The sequence below is a fragment of the Cnephaeus nilssonii genome, assembly GCF_951640355.1.
Source record: "Cnephaeus nilssonii genome assembly, chromosome: 8".
In the NCBI taxonomy this organism is placed as follows: domain Eukaryota; kingdom Metazoa; phylum Chordata; class Mammalia; order Chiroptera; family Vespertilionidae; genus Cnephaeus; species Cnephaeus nilssonii.
Window position 1 is genome coordinate 90,769,927 of NC_137079.1, and position 21,415 is coordinate 90,791,341.

Genomic DNA, 21,415 nt, shown 5'->3' on the forward strand with positions numbered 1-21,415 from the left:
GTGTCCTTATTCCCCCGTTATCCTTCTAACCCCCCCATTCATGCCCTTACCCCCCTATTTTCTGTGTCCATTGATTAGGCTTATATGCATGCACACAAGTCCTTTGGTTGATCTCTCCCCCTTACCCCCACCCTCCCCTACCTTCCCTTAGGTTTGACGTTCTGATTGATGTTTCTCTATCTCTGGATCTGTTTTTGTTCATCAGTTTATGTTTTTCCTTATTTTCCATAAATGAGTGAGATCATGTGATATTTATCTTTCTCTGCCTGGCTTATTTCACTTAGCCAAGTTCCTACTTGTTGATTTCTTGAGGGTATGTCTGATAGTCTTGGGTATGAGTGAATCCAAGTCTCAGTTTTCTTAGGTATAAAATGGGGTAATAATGCCCTCCCTACAGTTTTGTAGGGAGGCCTGAAAGCTAAGGGGACTTAAAAAGGCTAACATCATAAATATTTGAAAATGAATGACTATGAAGACAAACAATGCCTCACTTGATCTTCAAAAGCAGCTCAGGGAGGTGTGCAGGGAACTTATTTTCCACCATTTTACTGACGAAGAAAACTAATATAATTAAAACTAGTGTGCTTATTCCCCCACCCCCACCTTAACCCATTCAGACTGTCCTTTAACATAGTTTTCACAACAATCCTGAAAGAGCTTTCGGTGACTACTATTTAAATTTTATCTACTGAAAAAAACAAACTAACCCAAACTCAGGCATTAATTAATGCAGACATTGATGAGGGTCCACTATGTGCCTGGGCTGTGTGTGCAACAACCTGCTCTCTGACATCAAGGGCCGGCCCCAGCCCTGGTGCAGACTGCGCTTTCTGGAAAATTCCATACAAATGACCCTTGATTGCCTGTTTTGTTCTCTTGACCACAGCAAGAAAAAACATTAACCCTTATGGAGAAACTGGATTTAGAATATCCACTATTTGCCCAGGAGAATAAGTAGCATTAACAAAAAATAAAATTAACAAGCTTCAATACATACATATGAACATATTGTTTTCTACATAAAACAAAATAAAATTTAGAAATTTACAAACTATAAGACCTCTCCCAAGAAGCACTTCACAATATTACCTCAGAAACCCATTCGCACTCTCATTTTAATTTTACTATCAACCATTTCAGAGAATTCTACTGCTTTAACCATTTCAGAGAATTCCACTGCTTTTAACATATATATATATTGTAACAATTACTTCATCAGATTTTTATCAACAGCTTTTTTTTTTTTTTTTTGCTTCAGAATCTTCTCTGATAACACTGTATTTCAAGTCTCCCCTAAACAAAGAAGTTTTAAATAACAAGTCTGTCACTATTAAGCAACTGTCAGTACCTTGGAATATTTTTTTACATTTGAAAAAAATAGTTTGTCAGAAGCACAGGATCATAAATCCCTTATGTCATTCCCCAGAATTATGATAAGATAATGATCTGAAAGACCTACATTAGATACATGCAATATTATAGCTGGTTAGAAGGAATGTCACACAATGATATTAAGATAATTCAGCTATTTATATTATACTAGAGGCCCAGTGCACAGATTCGTGCACTGGTGGGGTCCCTCGGCCTGGTCTGCCTGCACCCTCTCGCAATCCAGGACCCCTCGGGGGATGTCAGATAGCCAGTTTGTATGGATCCCTGCAGGCCCAATCCAGACAGGAGGGAGCCCGATCTTGTGCGTTGAACGTCTGTCCCTTGGTGGTCAGTGCACGTCTCAGCAACTAGTCGACCGGTTGTTCGGTCACTTAGGCTTTTGTATATATAGATTAGAGGCCCAGTGCAAGATAATCTTCCCTTGGTTGGGGGGCGGGGGTGTCCCTCAGCCCGGCCTGCACCCTCTTGCAATCCGGGGATGTGCGACTGCCAGTTTAGGGGATGTGCGACTGCCAGTTTAGGCCTGATCCCACAGGGACTGCTGGCTCCTAACCACTCGCCTGCCTGCCTGATCACCCCTAACCACTCTGCCTGCCTGCCTGATCGACCCTAACCACTCTGCCTGCCTGCCTGATCGATCCTAACCACTCTCGCCTGTCTGCCTAATGACCCTAACAGCCTCTGTCTGCCTGATGACCCTAACCACTCGCCTGCCTGCCTGCCTGATCGCCCCTAACTGCCTCTGCCTACCTGCCTGATCGCCCCCAACCACTCTATTGACATACAAAGATATCCAAGATAGATTAAAGAGGGAAAATGTGCAGGAATGTATGAGCATACACTATACCCTATTTGTCTAGAAGGGAAAAAAATCCACACTTTTATAATCTGTTATTGATACTAATCTTGAAGAAACTAGATTAAAGAAATCTAAAGTGCTCTAGAAAAACAAATAATATTATAGTACTGCTGCTGCTGCTGTAACCACAAAGAATGGTCTAAAATTAAAACTTTAATTAAAAGCAGTTTATAGTGGGTAGCCATGTCCTAGGCCAGTATCTTCCCTGACAAAGGTCAATCTTTACCTTAACTAAGCCGATTGTCTTTCTGCATCTAAGATAACATGCCTGTGAAATGTCAGGGTAACTTATAACTTCTTTTTCCGGACCCCTCAGGGCAAAACCAAATGTGCCTGGGTGTCAGGACAGAGACCATAAATTCCTTCACTGTTATTGTACCCACCTGGGTAAAAGAACTATGTGTCTATCATTTTACTTTTTATCCAATCCCAGAGGTTGCCCCCCTCCTTTGCTTTCTCCTGCCTCCCTAATCTATCACCAATGGATTTCATGTAACCCATTTACATCTCCTCCTTTGATTGTAATGTATAAAACAAGATGAAAAACTGCCATTCTCCAGAGCATTATCCCAATCTGTTGAGATTCTGCTTCCTGGCAATTGTTGACAGTTTGGCTCAAATAAACTCACAAAAATTCTTCACAGGTTTGAATGTTTTTACGTTAACAGTAGTGACTTCTTTAAGTAACTGGATCACACCACTACATCTAATTTTTCCCCTTTATTTTAGCAGGGATATACTGTGCCATCTGGGCTAGCTTGATTACATCTAGGCAAAAATAAAATCCAATCCATCCACCCCTCACACAACATACAATGCTGTATCTTACTTTCTAAAATGGTCAAGTCCACAACCTAACAATATAAATCCACTTCTCCTTTATTTGTTCATTCATTCAACAGCTTGATTACTGAGGACTGATATACTATCAGAGATACGGACCCTAGAGTCAAATAAAAACAGCCGCCAAGATTAGCCAAAGTAGTCAGTGAGGCCATGGGTACGGAGTCCTGGGCAGTTGTTTCTGAGAGGAAGAGGAATTCTGCTTTCCAACGGGAACCAGTCCCTAGTAACCTCTACCCTTCCCATTCCCCCAAAGAGGGATTCTGAGAGGCAGGGGCCTATTCCTTTCCAGCCCATTGTCCTGGGCCTAAAAAGAGACCAGCCTCTAAAAAGAGACCACGCTCAGGTCTGTGGAAGCCGGGACCAGAGCACCCAGGCCAGGCACTGAGTTCCCGTGGGTTAACTTGCTCCTGTTGTGGGGAGGGGGTAATTCTGGAGGAACCTCACCAGGCTTAGCCCCACCTGCAGAAACTGCAAATACACAGGGGGAGGCAGGGATGCCCTCTCCAGACTTCATGTTTTTTCCAGTTATGCTTTAAAAGACATTTTTCCCCTCCTGCCAGTCCAAAACACAGAAGAAAGTTCATTTTAAAGAAGTTTTCTCAAGCATTTAAAAAAAAATTTACTATTTTGCTATCTCAGACACTGAGCTAAAACTATAAAAGCTGGCCGTAAACTGCATAAATGCACATTCATAAATCTCTTGCATAGTACAATTCAAAAATCTTTCACAAAATTTTAGTTTTGGGGACTTTCTAAACAAATAACCCTAAAAAGAATAAAATAAAATAACTGCTAAAGGGGCAAAGTAATTATGAAAGTTTTCCTTTGTATCTAACTAGTCTTTTTTCTCTCCAAGTACCTAGGGCAATGAAAAAGACCCCCTACAGTCCATCAGTCCCACCCAGAATTCCTACTGAAAGACATCGTTTTTCAAAATGTTACACTGCCTTACTTTTGAATATTACCAGACCTTTAAATTAACAAAATTTTCATTTGCTTAATAGCAGCTTCTTTTTCCAGAAACATTTTTGAAATGTTTATTGAGTCGAAATGTGGAGGTTAACAAAATAAGGCATACATTTAAAATTTTAAAAAGGGAAAGATCCATTTTTGTCTGATTTGCATTTTGGAAAACGTTTGCTCTACAAAGGCTTATAAAATGTCCTGAAAATAAGAAGCAATAAAACCCAACAAGGTTTATCCACCATAGTCTTAATCTCTGGAGAATTCACCTTGACTGCTGGGTCTCAGTGCTATATTCACTGAGCCAGATCTGCACCCCTGAGCCCTCCTGTGTAAGGCATGGAAGAAACCTCCATCTATAAACCAGATCCAGCCGCCTCTTGGCTTTTTAGCCCTTCTGCAATTGCACTGACCTGAGTGGAACGGATTTCCTGTGTTCCATTCAAAACCTCCTGGGAAAATTTTCCTTCCTCTGATAGGGGAGAGCGTTTCTCCTCCAAAGGCATCTGCCTGGTGGGACCCCTCTCCCGAAGGCTCCTCCTCAAGGACCACCACTTGTGGACAGACAGCAGGGTCCCCTGTGAGCCATGCAGAGCTGCTAGGAAGGACTGGTCAGGGTTCCCGGGCATCTCACCCCCAGCTTTCTCCATTGCTGTGTCCAGGGTCACACCTTCGCCTCCACTAAAGCAGTTCACCTTCCCCAGACTACTCAGTCACCTTAGAAGGAAATGGTTTTAAAGTATTCCTCTAACTAACAATGGGGAGGGCACTTTCTGTGCTCAGTCCTGCAGGTTCCACTCTGCTCCTGAGCCAGCCCAGGAAGGGCCGAGCGAGTCTTCGGTCTGGCATGCAGCAAGCCTCAGGAATTCGAGCAGACTGCACACTGCTGTACGTATATTTGCTCTTGTTTATCTCAGTCATCACACTGCATTCGGCACTGGAACTCTGCACACGGCCCGCACATGCCTCTGCCCCGAGCTGTTGGGACACCTAGAGGCAGGTACAGGAGCCCAGCACAATCATCTCCCAACGCTGAGCACGGTTTCCTTTTGGCCGTGTGCACTTCCAGGAACTCAACCTCGAGGCAGGGGGAAGACGGCCACTTTTTATCACCAAACTTCCAGCACTTTCTTGGAATAACTTCAGCCTCTTCCATAGCTCCAGTGCTGGCGGTGTGCAGAGCGTCAAGGGAGAGAAGTATTTCCTAGGCAACATGACTTGAATTATCAAGGAGTAAGAAAATTCCATGTTTTCTGTAGCTTTGTGTTTCCTTGGACCAATGGATGGCTTGACCTCAGTAAGAACTGACTACAGAAACTCACTGGATAACAAAGCTTACCCGTGGTTTATATGTGGCAGAACAGCCAGGAACTAACACACAATGCAGGCTTCTCAGGCTACCGTCTGTTCCACGGGAGGATTAAGAGGAGACATTAGACGGTGTGTAATCCGGCGGCCTCCAGCTCTGTTAGCAGCAGTGCCTCCCTTCCCACGCCCACCCCGCCCTCCACAGACAAGGGGAAGGAGTGACCTCATTCCTCCATGGGAGAAAGGCTCCACCAGCCACTAATCCTGGCAACACCTCCTGGAACAGGTTAGTGTGGAGTGTGCACACTGAGGACTGAATGGAGCTGGTTGGTAAGACAGTCACTCTGTGTCCCCTGCATTACTTTCCCCCTCGCCCCAACAATGTGCTGCTGGGGAGTGGGGAGTCATAGGGGTATTCACCCAATGAGGACATTTAGAACACATCCCCTTCACCCTAACCGGTTTGGCTCAGTGAATAGAGCCTGGGCCCGAGGACTGAAGAAGGGTCCCGGGTTGGATTCTGGTCAATAGGGGGTGTGCAGGAGGCAGCTGATTGATGTTTCTCTCTCATCGATGTTTCTTACTCTCTCTCCCTCTCCCTTCCTCTCTGTAAAAATCAATAAAATATATTTTAAAAAAAGAACTCATTCCCTTCTGCTCACGGTCACTGAGGATCTGCCTCTTAAGTGTTGCTTACGGTGACCCTTCCTCCCCGAGAACTCTTGACCAAGAGATCTGTTCCTTTTGAGGCGAGGTGGCCTCACCACTGGTCCACTCACCACAGGCCCTTGCTGACTCTTCTGTTTTCTCCTGTTTCCCATTTGCTCTGTGGGGATGTGGCCATTTGTTTGCTCCACTTCTGGAACACACTCAGGGCAGCCAACTCCAAAATGTGTGTGGGTTGGCTTCCTATCGTCCATGTGCTCAGCCAAAAAAGAACCTGCCTCCATTTCTAAGAAATGCCACTTAAATCAATGACCAAAGGGGATTTTTAATGCTAAGGGCCTCAGCCCCCAATCCCACCCAGAAGCCAACAGAGATGAGCCTAGTGTATGTATGATTTCTTTCTGGCGATCTCTCAACTCTTACTTGCTTACCTATGACCTCCCTATTTCCTGATAGGATCTGTTAAGATTTATGGATTGATGCCTGCTGATCACCTCACATTTCCTTTATTGGGCACGATAAGTAGGTCTTCCAGATACCTGAGTCTTATCCCTTTAAGCACCAGATTTTTAAAAAAACTTTTTGCCACTCTGAGTGGAAATCTCCCCAAAGGTATAATTTATCTTTCTACTGCCTTTTAAAATATGAGTTACTATCCTTATTTCAACTTTTTCTTAGTGATATGAGATAATTATAAATATAAATGCTTCTTTTGTGCAGTAGCTGTGAGTAGTTAATAAGGAAAGTACGTTGGCACCATATATCCCAAGTAGCCCTGTGAACTATGAAAAATATACTTTACTGTAAAATACTTTTTCTTCTCCTAAATGGTCACTCAAACCCAAAACACAGCCAGAAAAAGGAGGCAGGGGCCAGGTTACAAAGGGCATGAGGTTTAGACTTTGCCCTGTGGACAGTGGAGAATCTTCAGTTTTTAACAGAAGACTTACGTGATTATATTTGTGATTTAGAAACAACAGTTTGGGCAGGCAGAGGAATGAAGACTCAGGGGGAGGGGATTATACTAGTAGGGTTATAAGGAGCAAAGAATTAACAGGAGAGTGGGATTAAACAAATGAGGATGTCCTCCAGGCTCAGCATCAACTGATGACAGCAGGTGACACAAAGGAAGGACCTGAGGATGACAATGCCATTTCCAGTTTGGCAGAAATGAGGAGAAATGAGGGCTGGAGGGAAAGCATGTCTGCGGGTGAAAAGGATGGATTCTTCTTTGTTCCCATAGAATCCTATGAAACAGCCAGGGCTCCAGCCACTTTCCCAGGCTAGAGAATCAAACTCCTTTTTCTGGAACCTTCTCCTCTCCTCACACCTGACTGTTAAATTTCCAGCCCCTCCCCATCTAATCTTCCTTATCCTCTAAGTCCTGCCTCGCCTTAGAGGCGCCTCCACTCCAGCAGGGCTGTCTCTGAATTCCAGTATCACTGGTGTCCAGACTACAAACTAGCAGCCGTTATGGATACTGGATGACAAGTCTCCCTCCATTGAGGTTGCACTCAGTCAGGCCCTACTTATCAATGATGCCTAGCATACACTCAGCAGTGGGAAACCCTGTAAGCTCCTGGAAGACGAGGTTCTTCCGTCTTATCTGTCCACAAACCTAACAAGGGGGTGAACAAATATCAGATATTAAATAAGTACTTGCTAAGCTAAACCACAGACGGATCAGAATGCTTTCTATCTGCAGTCTCACGGTGCTCTTAGGCCCCTTTTGATGAAGCAAGGGCAAACTCCACTAGTCTCTCACATCCTAGTATTCCTCCCAGAACTATAGGCTTTCAGTGTCTCCCTGACTAAATTAGTTTGTCTCCTACATGTGCAAATTTTATTTTCCAAACTAAATTCATCTCTTTATCCCCTACCCACCTTCTCAGTTTCTGTGAATCTCTTCTGTATAAAAATAAGCATTTCCTTGGTTTCCTAAACAATCCTGCTGTAATGTAAGAAGTCTGGGCCCAAAGGCAGATGGGCAGCTCAGGTTACCAGGAACCTTCAGGACAAAGGACCCTATTTGAGGGGGGACACCTGATTCAAATATTTCAGCACTCACAAAGATTACCTGCTCACCCAGCTAGAGGCTAACACTGGGCAGGGCTTCTCAGAAAAAACACTGGGCCAGTTCTCCCAAGACAGGCAGAGGAGTCCCAGATCCTGTGACAGGACAGAATGACAGAATCTGACACTAAGCTGCATGCTGGGAAGCAGTGGCCCAGAAGGTTCCCAGAGAACATGAGCAGTACAAACAGCCTATCCTTTACAACAGGGTATCCTACATAATAAAAAGGTAATATGCAAATTGCATCACTCCGCTATGCCCACGATTGGGCCGGCTGGAGGCGCGGGGGGTGGGACTCAGGTGGCCGATTGGCTGGCGGTAGGAGCAGGGGGCGGGGACTCACCCCCGCTCCTACCGCCAGCCTAAATGGCGGACGCTGCAGAAGGACCCATGCGGCCCGCAGAAGACGCTGGTGGCAGAACTCGGGGTGGCCGATTGCGTGGCTGCCGGCACCAGTTTTCCGCCGGCACCAGTTTTCCTCTGGCCACCCACCATCGGAGCGCCTCCCGATCAAAGTTCCTCTCGGGATAGCCGATCGTGCTGGCAGGAGGCGCTCTGATTCGCAGGTGGCTAGAGGAAAACTGCTGCTGGCGGAAAACTGGTGCCGGCAGCCAGGTGAAAGTCTATTGCACGAAACTTCGTGCAACGGGCTTCTAGTAATATTAATAAATGAATACAATTTAGAGCCTGACAGTCAAATATGTAAGTGCTATGCACAAAAGAAGATACTTCCTGCCTTCAGGAATTTATTAGCAAGTTAGGAGAGAAGAACAGTAGAGGGCAGTATTAAAATACTAAAAAAATCATTCAAACATTAGGTGCTGGGATATGGGAAACTTGCTAGGGAAGAACTGGTGGGCCTGGACTTCTGAGTGGCTGCTCCTCACATCCCCAGGAACTGGTGACTTCAAGATTGAAACTGTTAACTCAGCATGACTTTTACACCATTGTATTAACAGGAGACCAACAAAGAACACCTGGGCCAGCTCACTAGCGGGAGTATGCTTAAATAAAACTGCACCTAGCTTAACAGCCTAGAGCAGAGGTCGGCAAACTCATTAGTCAACAGAGCCAAATATCAACAGTACAACGATTGAAATTTCTTTTGAGAGCCAAATTTTTTAACTTAAACTTCTTCTAACGCCACTTCTTCAAAACAGACTCGCCCAGGCCATGGTATTTTGTGGAAGAGCCACACTCAAGGGGCCAAAGAGCCGCAAGTGGCTCACGAGCCGCAGTTTGCCGACCACTGAGCCTAGAATAAAAAAGTCACAGTGGTTCTAAATTATGAAGAGACTGGACAGGGCCACAAAGAGAAGCGGATCATCAAAGTATAAAAGTCAATACTTTGATTCCACAGTTAATTATATGCACCTTCAGCCTCCTTGGCCGCCCTCTTCACCTGGCGCCCAACCTGGCACAACACCAACACTGGTTACCTCCACGTTCCAATAGACTCCAAGTCTGTCTTCCTGCAGTGGAACAAGGAGGAAACAAAACACACTGTGGACAAAAGAGGCCACATGCTAACCTGACAAGCTCAGGGAAGGCCTGCATGGCAGTCTTGCAAAATCTAAGACCTAAAATAACCACAAAGGATGGTCTGAAACTAAAACTAACTAAAAGCTGTTATGGTGAGTAGTCACGTCCTAGGCCGGTATCAAGGTCAATCTTTACCTTAACTGAGCCCATTGTCTTTTTCCATCTACGATAACATATCCTTGAAATGTCAGGGTAACTGGTAACTTCCCTTTTTTCCGGAACCCTCAGGACACAACCAAATGCCCTGGAGACCAGGACAGATACCACAAATTCTTTCATTGTTATTGTTATCACTAGAGGCCCAGTGCACGAAATTCGTGCATGGGGGAGTGTGTCCCTCAGCTCAGCCTGCACCCTCTTCAATCTGGAACCCCTCAAGGGATGTCCAACTGCCTGGTTAGGCCCGATCCTACCGGGATTGGGCCTAAACCAGCAGCCAGACATCCCTCTCACAATCCAGGACTGCTGGCTCCCAACTGCTCGCCTGCCTTCCTGATTGCCCCTAATCACTTCTGCTTGCCAGCCTGATCATCCTCTAACCATTCCCCTGCCAGCCTGATTGATGCCTAACTGCACCCCTGCCAGCCTGATTGCCCTTAACTGCCCTCCCCTGCAGGCCTGGTCACCCCTAACTGCCCTCCCCTGCAGGCCTGGTCACCCCTAACTGCCCTCCCCTGCAGGCCTGTGTCCCCCCCAACTTCCCTTCCCTGCAGGCCTGGTCACCCCAACTTCCCTTCTCTGCTGGCCTGGTCAGCCCTAACTGACCTCCCCTGCAGGTTTGATCACCCCCAACTGCCATCCCTTGCAGGCCTGGTCCCCCCCCAACTGCCCTTCCCTGCAGGCCTGATCCCTCCCAACTGCCCTCCCCTGCTGGCTATCTTGTGGCGTCCATCTTGTGTCCACATGGGGGCAGCCATCTTTGACCACATGGGGGCAGCCATCTTGTGTGTTGGAGTGATGGTCAATTTGCATATTACTCTTTTATTAGATAGGATGTTAATTGACTGTTAACTATCCTGTACCCACCTAAGTAAAAAAAGTATGTGTCTATCATTTTACTTTTTATCTAATCCCAGAGGTTTCCCACTTGGCTTTCTCCTGCCTCTCTAATCTATCACCGATGGATTTCATGTAACCCACCTACTGTCTGCTCCTTTGATTGTAATGTATAAAAATAGGTGAAAAACCACCATTCTCTGGAGCATTATCCCAATCTGTTGAGATTCTGCTTCCTGGCAATTGTCGACAGTTTGGCTCAAATAAACTCACAAAAATTCTTTACAGGTTTGGATGTTTTTAGATGAACAACACTCAGACTGGCTGGCTGGCCACGCTGATCATGACTACTAATCTGGAGAGGGCCCTGGTGTCACCAGCAGTCCAACTACTTCTGCCTAGTCCTCTTCACTCCCCTGGATGACAACCCAACACCTCCCCGCTCCTCAGACCCTCACTTCCCCCACCCCTCAATCTGCCCTGATGAGCCTGCTCCCTGCTGCCCTGAAATAACAGAAGAAATCAGAAAGAACTTGCAAACATCTCAACCACCACCTGAATGTGTGCTTCTCATTGCCCAGGGAGCTGTCCTGAGGAGGAAACTGGTCTTGCAAGGCGTGTCAGGCCATAAAAACTGTGAACAATGCACTGCCCTGGAGTGGGGGAGGGGGATCGTTATCGCTGGCCCCAGGACAGATCATCCAATATGGCCTGGGCACTCCCAACACCTGGGGGCCTTCCTGTAAGCCCAGGAAAGGGGGCGGAACCATATCTGCAAGACAAAGACCCCAGAAGGTTATAAAGAGTGAAGCCCTCTGCGTGCTTCTTCACTCTGATTTGGAAATTATTCCCGGAGTCTTGGTATTTGTTTGGTCTTCTGCAACAGTCCCTGCTCCCAAGGTCAGTGTCCACGTACCCATCCCTCTTGGTTTACCTCCTACCCTCCTGACAGCTCCTTCTTGAGTCCTTCACAAGAGCCTACTTGTCCCCAAAACTCGGGAGTGGCTCTGGCTCAGCGCTTGGATCTAACTCTTCCCTGTCTAGACTCATTCTTTGGTGATCTCGTTCAGTCCAGTAGATGAACCACCTACAGCCAACAACTCCCAGACTCCATACTTTTAAACCCAAATGCTTAAACAACATCTTCTGTTGCATATTTAACATGCATCTCAAAGATGAACTTGTCTACAACTGAGCTCCCAATATTCTACCTCTTATCTGCTTCTTCATCTTAGTAAATGGCAATTCTTCCCTTGTACTTGCCCAGGAAAAAAAGTCTTGGATTCATCCTTGATAAGAATCATCTCCTTTTAAACCACAGGTAAATGTCTAGCAAATCCTGTCAGTCCTATCTTCAAAATATATCCAGTATCCAACCAATTTTCAGTACCTCTACTATAATAATGGTCCAAGCCACCAGAACATCTCACCTGCATTATTAAAATAATATTCTAAGTGACCCCCGGCTTCTGCTCTTACCCCTAAAGTGTATTCTCAACACAAAAGCCAGAGGAATGCCATTAAAGGGGAAGTCAGATGAGGAGATTCCTCTAAAAGCCCTCCAAGGAATTTCCTTATACTTAGTAAATCCCAAATTCCTTAAAATGACCTAGAGAACTTTATAGAGTCTGCCCCACCATTACCTGTCAACCTATCCTCAAACGCCTCATCCTCACTCATTCTGCTAAAACCATTCTGATCCTGCTATTCCTGGAACAAAGTAAGGCATGCTCCTGCCTCAGGGCCTTTATATTGCTCTCTGGGTTAGAAATATTCTTCCCCCAACACCCCATATCTAGATGGCTTGCTTTCTCACCTCATTTAGGCCTTAGCTCAAATCTCAGTGGCTTCCCCCTAATTATCCTGTTTACAATTCAAAAATTCCCCACTTCCTATTGTATCCTTTTCTGTTTATTTTCTCCAGAACACTCAACTACCATTTGACACTACATATTTTACTTATTTGCTTATTATCTCCCAACTAGAGGCCCAGTGCACGACATTCATGCACTGCGGGGGGGGGGGGGGGGGAGAGACCCTCAGCCTAGCCTGCGCCCTCTCGCAGTCTGGGACCCCTCGAAGGATATCCAACTGCCAGCTTAGGCCCACTCCCTGCAGTTGGACATCCCCCAAGGGATCCTTAGTGCTGCCACATAGGTGGGAGAGGCTCCCGTCACTGCTGCTGCCCTCGCCAGCTGTTAGCCTGGCTTTTGGCTGAGCAGTTCTCCCCCTGTGGGAGCGCATTGAGCATCTGCCCCCTGGTGGTCAGTGCGTGTCATGCGACCGATTCTTCTGCCGTTTGGTCTATTTGCATATTAGGGTTTTATTATATAGGATTAGAATGTAAGTTTCACAAGTACAGGAACCGTGTCTATTTTCTTCACTCACAGCTGTATTCCCAGAACTAAAAAAGTGCTTATACTTAAACTTCGCAATAAATATTATTAGATGAATCAATGACAGAGAATACACAAAAACTTATTTGCTCGCTATGAAATACTGACAGATCAGAACGTGACCTGTGCTATAAAACTAAACTTTCAGACAAATATTCAACATTTGCAAGATGCCCCATGCAAAGCTGGCACTGTCCTTTACTTACTCATTCCTTTTTCCCTCCAAACCAGGAGTCTAAGCTCAAATACTATCAAGAGCAGACACTGCAAACTAACTGATCGTAATAGATGAGGACTTATAACAACTTTAATATTGTAACTTGTGGCCCAACATTTGGATTTTTGCAGCTTGAGCTTTGAAACTGCTTGCAAGGCATGACTGCCCTTTTGGTACTTCTTGCATGGTCGACAAATAATAATCCCTGTACTATAATTGTGTGGTAAAACAAACGAACGAACAAAAAACCTTTTTGTTTCAAAGGCCTAGGCTGAAATTAGGACTTTGCTAAATGCTTAATCATATATTTCCCATTGTTCTCATCTCACAACCCCACTTTCCTGATCACGGAGTCAACCAAGTGTGTGGTCTTCTTTCCCCTGGCAACCCATCTCTTTGATCATCAGTTCCTTACAACTTATGCCTTTAAAACCTTGCCCTATCCCCTCCATTTTGGAGGGTATTCTCTGTTCATACCAGGAGTTTATTCCATGGTTTGCAAATCATTATCTGAATAAACTCTCTTTTTCATTTCTTTTTTTTGTTAATCCTCACTCAAGGATGTTTTTTTCCCATTGATCTTTAGAGAATGTGGAAGGACGGGAGGGAGTGGGAGAGACACAGAGAGAAAGAGAGACAGAAAAACATCGATGTGAGGGACACATCTATTGGTTGCCTCCCACATCCATCCGCAACCCAGGTACATACCCTTGTCAGGGAATCCAATCCTCAATCCTGCTTGAACAGGCTGATGCTCTAACCACTGAGCTACTGGCCAGGGCTCTTTTCAATGTTTTAAAAGGATCATCTGGCCTTGCCTTTACATAGATTGGGGTAGGGTTTGTGGCCACATGAAGAACTCCTGGTCTGCCCAACAGAGACAGCTACTTCTGGGTTCCAGCCACTGTTGCCAAATGGCCCAGAGCAGTGATGGGCAACCTTTTGAGCTTGGTGTGTCAAACTTCGCCAAAAAACTGAGCATAACTCGGGTAGTGTGTCACTTTGAGGAAAAAACTAACTCCAAGACTCTAGTCGCAAATGTTTCATCCTCAGGAGCAGCAAATGTTTCATCCTCGGCATGCGGCCGCGTGTCATCAGAAATGGCTACGCGTGTCAGTGCTGACACGCGTGTCATAGGTTCGCCATCACTGGCCTAGAGTCACCAGAGTTTTGTGGATGAAAAAGGGGTCACATACTGATAGGGGTAGAAACAGAATGTTGGGGAACCAGCTAGAATTGTAAGAAATATTAATCATGCTCTGTTAACCGTGATTATTTTGTTCTGATTAAAGAAGGCACATTCTAACCTGGCTGGCAGTTAGTTACATATGGGACCTGGGAGCTCACCTAGAAATGCAGCCCATCCTCCCCATTTGGAGCTGCCTATTATCATGAAAAGATAACAATTTTGCTGCAGAAACCAGCATCACCAGCCCTTGCATATCACTAAGCCCTCTGAACATCCCCAGTCCTCTGCTTACCTGTTAACTGCCCATTTGGCATACCCTTTGGCTACTTCCCCATGTAATCTTTTCTCATTTTACCCAATATAAGCAGCTGGCTTATGGTGGGGTGTAGAGCAGATTTTTGTGGATGACCTGCTGCTCTCCCACATTACTGGCAGTATTGGAATAAATGCTCATAATGATTCAACCCTGTCTCTGCTTAATTGGCTCAAGTAGTGACAGCAGTACGGAACCATTGTCTGTCCAGTCACAATACTAAACCTGACAATTTCAGGAGAGCCCTGCATGGCAGGCCTTACAAACTCAAAGACCTAAAGTAACCACACAGGATGGTCTGAAATTAAAACTTCTTAATGAGAATTATTACGAATTTTGAGGTGAAAAAAATAGGTCTTCATAAACTATTAAGACTGAAGATTTGTACATACTTTCCATTAGTGTGCTAGTAAATGTTTAACAATCAGCTCTCCAGAAGGAAAATAAAAAAGAGCTCTGATTTGTAGCATTTGCTGATGTCCATGGTGTAAATACTCCCACTGTGGCTGATTTCAAGATACCAGTATGACATCAATGAACACGAAGTTGGAAAGAAATGCAGACAACTGACTCTCACGAGCTGCTACAAGCTGGATCCTGTCACTGACCTTTTCTAAAAGTCTACATGAAAAATGTTCACAATGTGCCTACCATTGGACTCAAAAAGTCTATTCTCAAAACAGTCAAAGAAGTACATAAATGCAGGAATATTTGCCACAGGTTGTTTATAATATAAAAAAATTGAAAAAACTCATTGTCAATAAATAAATAATTAAATTGCTTGTACTTGTAAAGCAAAAAAAAAACAAAACTTATTGCCGAGACCGGTTTGGCTCAGTGGATAGAGCGTCAGCCTGAGGACTGAAGGGTCCCAGGTTCGATTCCAGTCAAGGGCATGTACCTTGGTTGCGGGCACATCCCCAGTGGGGGATGTGCAGGAGGCAGCTGATCGATGTTTCTAACTCTCTAACTCTCTCCCTTCCTCTCTGTAAAAAATCAATAAAATATATTTTTAAACAAAACAAAAAAAAAACTTATTAATGAAAAAATGAGTCATGATGAGTAGTCATGAACTAGGCAATCTTCCTTGACAAAGGTCAATCTTTACCTTAACTGAGCCTGTCTTTTTGCATTTATGATAACACAAGCTTGGTCACCCCCAACTGTCCTCCCCTGCTGGCCTGACCCCCCCCATCTGCCCTCCCCTGCAGGCCTGGTCCCCCCCCCCCCCAATTTCCCTCTCCTGCTGGCCTGGTTGCCCCTAACTGCTCTCCCTGCAGGCCTGGTCCCCCTGAACTGCCCTCCCCTGCAGGCCTGGTCCCCCTCAACTTCCCTCACCTGCAGGCCTGGTCCCCCCCAACTGCCCTCCCCTGCATGCCTGGTCACCCCTAACTGCCCTTCCCTACAGGCCTAGGCCCCCCCAACTGCCCTCCCCTGCAGGCCTAGTTGCCCCAACTGTCCTCTCTTGCAGGCCTGGTCCCTCCCAACTGCCTTCCCCTGCCGTCCATCTTGTGGCAGCCATCTTATGTCCACATGGGGGCAGCCATCTTTGACCACATGGGGGCGGCCATCTTGTGTGTTGGAGTTAGGGTCAATTTGCATATTATTCTTTCATTAGATAGGATACCTTTGGAATGTCAGAGTAATCCCCTTTTTTTCCAGACCCCTCAGGGCATAATTTCCCACCAGACCAAGGAACCCCTTGTTGTTATATTGTTTCCCAAATACCATCTCTCTATGTGCTGTAAATGTTAACTGCTAACTATCCTATACTCACCAATGTAAAAGTATATGTCTCTTCATTTTGCTCTTTGTCCAGTCTCAGAGATTTCCCTGCTTTGCTTTCTCCTGCCTCCCTAATCTGCCACTAATGAATTTGGAATTTCCTGCCTCCTCCTTTGATTATAACAAAGATAAGCTGGAGTTTTACATAATAAAGACTTCTAATTTTAAAATGTTGAAAACTGCTGCAAAGTTCTGGCTCCTCAAAAGAGAGACTGGATTTGTCCTTACCCCTTCCTCATTCCTGCTCTGTGCAGCAGGCCCTAGCAGCCACCTCAAGGCCACGAGGTATGGAGGTGGAGGTGTGTTCTAGCTTGCTAAAGCAGAGAGAGACAGAAGTCTAGGGTCTCTGATAAAAGTGGAGATGCCACACCAATCGTGGACACACACCTCCAGACTTCACCAACAGACGGATTGTTTTGGGTTTTCTGTTATACACAGCCAAATATAATTCTAAATAACAGAAGTCAAATGTACTGGAGGGGTAGGGACTTTTGGCATGACCATAAGAGGAGTTCTACAGACCAGCTCCCCAGTGAAACTGGTGAAAATTATTCAAAAAATAAAATGATGGAAGTCTCTGGAAATGGTCCTAAAGGATACAGCAAATGACAAAACATTTATTCATGAAAATCTACGACAGTTTGGTAAGAATGAGGCAAGATAGTAAGAAGCTAAGAAAATTCCTTGGCAAGTAGAATGGGGAAACTGAGACCCGATAATTAAATAAGGCCAAACAATCTGATCAATTTACAGCCAGGTAGTGAGTTGCAAGACCTTATCTTCCCTATCCAAGGACACTTGAGAGCAAATGGTTTATACTTCTCCTCTAACCAGAGAATTAACATCTTAAATCACCCTGGCATGAAGGCAGGTAGCAGAGACTCCATTAGTGCCGTCTGTGCCAGCCAAACCCAAGGACAGATGCAGTCAGGGGAACAAATAACAAAAAACCTGATTAGGGCCAGACAGACACAAGATAAAAGTACAGAAAAGCAGTGAAATGGACCAAAGAACAATCCGAAACTCCCCTATATGCTCATTTTGATGAATCAACACAGTGAAGGACACAACAGGAAAACTAATGAATATTCGGTTAAGACCCTCCTCTGAGACCTTCCCTAGAATTCCCACCTGCAGAAGAGAAATAAAACCCTCAAGACAATGGATGCCAGCAAGGGCGCGCTCTCTCTCTCTCTCTCTCTCTCTCTCTCTCTCTCTCTCTCTCTGGAGCCTGCCCACGCCTTTCTTCCATCAGAGGCGGGTATCATTACTTTTTTTTTCTTTTACTTTTAAAAGTCAACTTTTTAAAAAAATGTTCTAAATGTATTTAGATTTTAAAAATCAGTCCCAAAGCTTTTGAATCAAAAATATCAGTCCCTTCCGCATTCCCCAACTCTTGATTACTTATTTCCAGAGGTTACCTCTTCCAACCCTTTTTTTATTCATCTCCATATTTTCATGTATTCTTTTTTTCTTTTTCTTTTTTTAAATCTTTATTGTTGAAAGTATTACATATGTCCCCCTTTTCCCCACATTGACACCTTCTAGCCCTGACCTGCACCCTGCATGCCAGGCCTTCAACACACTACTCTCTGCGTCCATGGGTTATGCATATATACATAGAAGTTCTTTGGTTAATCTCCATCGGCCCACACTTCCCTCTGAGATTCTACAGTCTATTCCATGTTTCTATGTCTCTGGATCAATTTTGTTCAACAGTCTATTTCATTCTTTAGATTCCACATATGAGTGAGATCAGGTGATACTTGTCTTTCTCTGACTGGCTTATTTCGCATAGCATAATATTCTCAAGGGCACCATGCTGTCTCAAAGGGTAAGAGATCCTTTTTTTTTTTTTTTTTTTTTTTTTACTGCTGTATAGTATTTCATGGTATGAATGTATCACAGCTTTTTTATCCACTCATCTACTGATGGGCACTTGGGCTGTTTCCAGATCTTAGCTATTGTAAATTGCTCTGCTATGAACATAGGGATGCATACGCACTTTCTGACTGGTGTTTTGGGATTCTTAGGATATATTCCTAGAATTGGCATCACTGCATCAAATGGCAGTTCCATATTTAATTCTTTAAGGAAACTCCATACTGTTTTCCATAATGGCTACACCAGTCTGCATTCCCAAGAGCAGTGTACTAAGGTTCCCTTTTTCCACATACTCACCAGCACTTGTCATTTGTTGATGATAGCCATTTTGACAGGTGTGAGATGATACCTCACTATCGTTTTAATTTGCATCTCTCTGATGATCAGTGACTTTGAGCATTTTTCATATGTCTCTTGGCGATCTGTATGTCCACTTTGAAGTGTCTATTTATGTCCTTTGCCCATTTTTAATTGGATTGTCTTCCTTTTGTTAAGTTATATGAGTTCCTTATATATTTTGGATATTAATCCTTTTTCAGATGTATCATTGCCAAGTATGTTTTCACATATAGTAAGCTCCCTTTACATTTTGTTGATGGTTTCTTTTTCTGTGCATAAGCTTTTTATTTTGATTTAGTCCCATTTGTTTATTTTCTCCTTAGTTTCCTTTGCACTATGAGATGTATCCACAAAATTATTGCTATGAGATATGTTTGAGATTTAGCTGACTATGGTTTCTTCTAAGATTTTTATAGTTTCACATCTTACCATTTAAGTCTTTTATCCATTTTGAGTTTATTCTTGTGCATGGTGTAAGGTGGTGGTCTAGTTTCATTGTTTTGCATGTATCTATCTAATTTTCCCAACACCATTTATTGAAGAGACTGTCTTGACTCCATTGTTTGGAGTCAAGACAGTCTCTTCAATAAATGGTGTTGGGAAAATTAGATAGATACATGCAAAACAATGGCTTTGTAGTATAACTTGATTTCTGGTATTGTGATCCCTCCCACTTTATTCTTCTTTCTCAAGATTTCTGTGACTATTCAGGGTCTTTTTTTTGGTACCATATAAATTTTTTGAGTATTTATTCTAGATATGTGAAATATGCTGTTACACTGAATCTGTAGTTTGCTTTAGGTACAATGCCCATTTTTATGACGTTAATTCTACCAATCTATGAACATGGTATATTCTTCTTGTTTATATTTTCCTCCCTCTCTTTTTTCAATGTCCTGTAGTTTTCTAAGCACAAATCTTTTACCTCCTTTGTTTATTCCTAATTATCTTAATTTTTAAAATATATTCTTTATTGATTTTAGAAAGGAAGGGAGAGGGAGAGGGAGAGAGATAGAAACATCAAGGATGAGAATCATTGATTGGCTGCATTCTGCATGCCCCTTACTGGGGTTGATTCCATAACCTGAGCATGTGCTCTTGACCAGAATAGAACCCAGGACACTTCAGTCTGTAGGCCGACACTCTATCCACTGAGCCAAACCAGCTAAGGCTATCCTAATTATTTTGTTGTTGCAATGGTAAGTGGGATTATTTGTTTAGTTTCTCTGCTGAGAATTCATTATTGGTGTATAAAAATACCAACGATTTCTGGCTGTTAATTTTATAACCTGCTACATTGTCAAATTCATTTATTAAATCAGGTAGTTTTTTGGTGGAGTCTTTAGGGTTTTCTATGTACAATATCATGTCATCTGTGAAAAAGGAGAATTTTACTTCCTTCTTTCCAATTTGGATGCCTTTTATTTCTTCTTCTTATCTGGTTGCTGTGGCTAGGAAATCCGGTACTATCCTCTCTAATAAAATGGTAATATGCAAATTAACCATCACGCCGCTACATAAGCCACGCCCATCAGAAAAGCCACGCCCACCAGCCAATCAGGGCGAGTATGCAAATTAAGCCAAACCAAGATGGCTACAGCCAAAGAGAGCAAGGTTTCCCAGGTAACAGAGGAAGCCACGCTTTCCATAGCCGTTGCAGGCCTAAGCCTCCACTCAAGCTACAAAGTTTCAATTATAGAAGGTAAACAAATTCAAACAAAGGGCAGCAGAATGGAGCTTGAGAGAGCAGGCCACGGTTGCCGGCGGCAACAGGGGAAGCAAAGCTTCCGCACACCCTGGCCGGGCTCACCCGCTTAAGGCTACAAAGTTTCAATTGTAGAAGGTGAATTAACTGCCACAGAAATGGCTGCGCCCCCCCCCCCCCCCCCCCCCAGGGAGCAGCAGGCTTGGCTCCGCTCCAGGCTACAAAGTTTCAATTGTAGAAGGAAAATAAATCCCAGATACCAGGGCCTCTGCTTGGGTTGCCAGGGGGCGTGGCCGGCCTGCAAACCACCACAGGCCCCTCGCTCAGGCCGCCCCACGCCCCAAGGGAACCCCACCCTGATCCGGGACACCCTTCAGGGCAAACCAGCTGGCCCACACCCATGCACCAGGCCTCTATCTTATCTAATAAAAGAGTAATAATATACAGATTGATCATCACTGCAACACACAATATAGCTGCCCCCATGTGGTCAAAGATCCTGCCCCCATGTGGACACAAGATGGCCAGCAGGGGAGGGCAGTTGGGAGGCACCCGGCCTGCAAGGGAGGGCAGTTGAGAGGGACCAGGCCTGCAAGGGAGGGCAGTTGAGAGGGACCAGGCTTGCAAGGGAGGGCAGATGGAGGTGATCAACCCTGCAGGAGAGGGCAGTTAGGGGTGACCAGGCTGGCAGAGGAGGGAAGTTGGGGGCAAACAGGCTGGCAGGGGAGCAGTTAAGCATCAACCAGGCTGGCAGCGGAGTGGTTAGGGGGTGATCAGGCTGGCAGGCAGAAGCGGTTAGGGGCAATCAGGAAGGCAGGCAGGCAAGCAGTTGGGAGCCAGCAGTCCTGGATTGTGAGAGGGATGTCCGACTGCCCGTTTAGGGATCCAACTTCCCACCAGGATCGGGCCTAAACGGGCAGTCGGACATCCCTCCAGGAGTC

General features: G+C 44.8%; 1 protein-coding gene across 4 annotated transcripts in view; it reads right to left on the minus strand.

The window, feature by feature from the left end:
• The window catches only part of ATP7B (ATPase copper transporting beta), a 96,629-nt gene that overhangs the window by 55,666 nt on the left and 19,548 nt on the right, over positions 1-21,415 (minus strand). For 2 of the 4 annotated variants that reach the window (XM_079779067.1, XM_079779066.1), the window contains exon 1: positions 4,474-4,926. The exons of 1 other annotated variant lie outside the window; for it this stretch is intronic. In XM_079779067.1, coding sequence (XP_079635193.1) covers positions 4,474-4,710 — 237 coding nt within the window. In that variant the 5' untranslated portion in view covers positions 4,711-4,926. Of the gene's footprint in view, positions 1-3,556; positions 3,626-4,473; positions 4,927-21,415 lie in introns of those variants that run through there. One more of the 4 variants, XM_079779070.1, reaches the window with a different exon arrangement.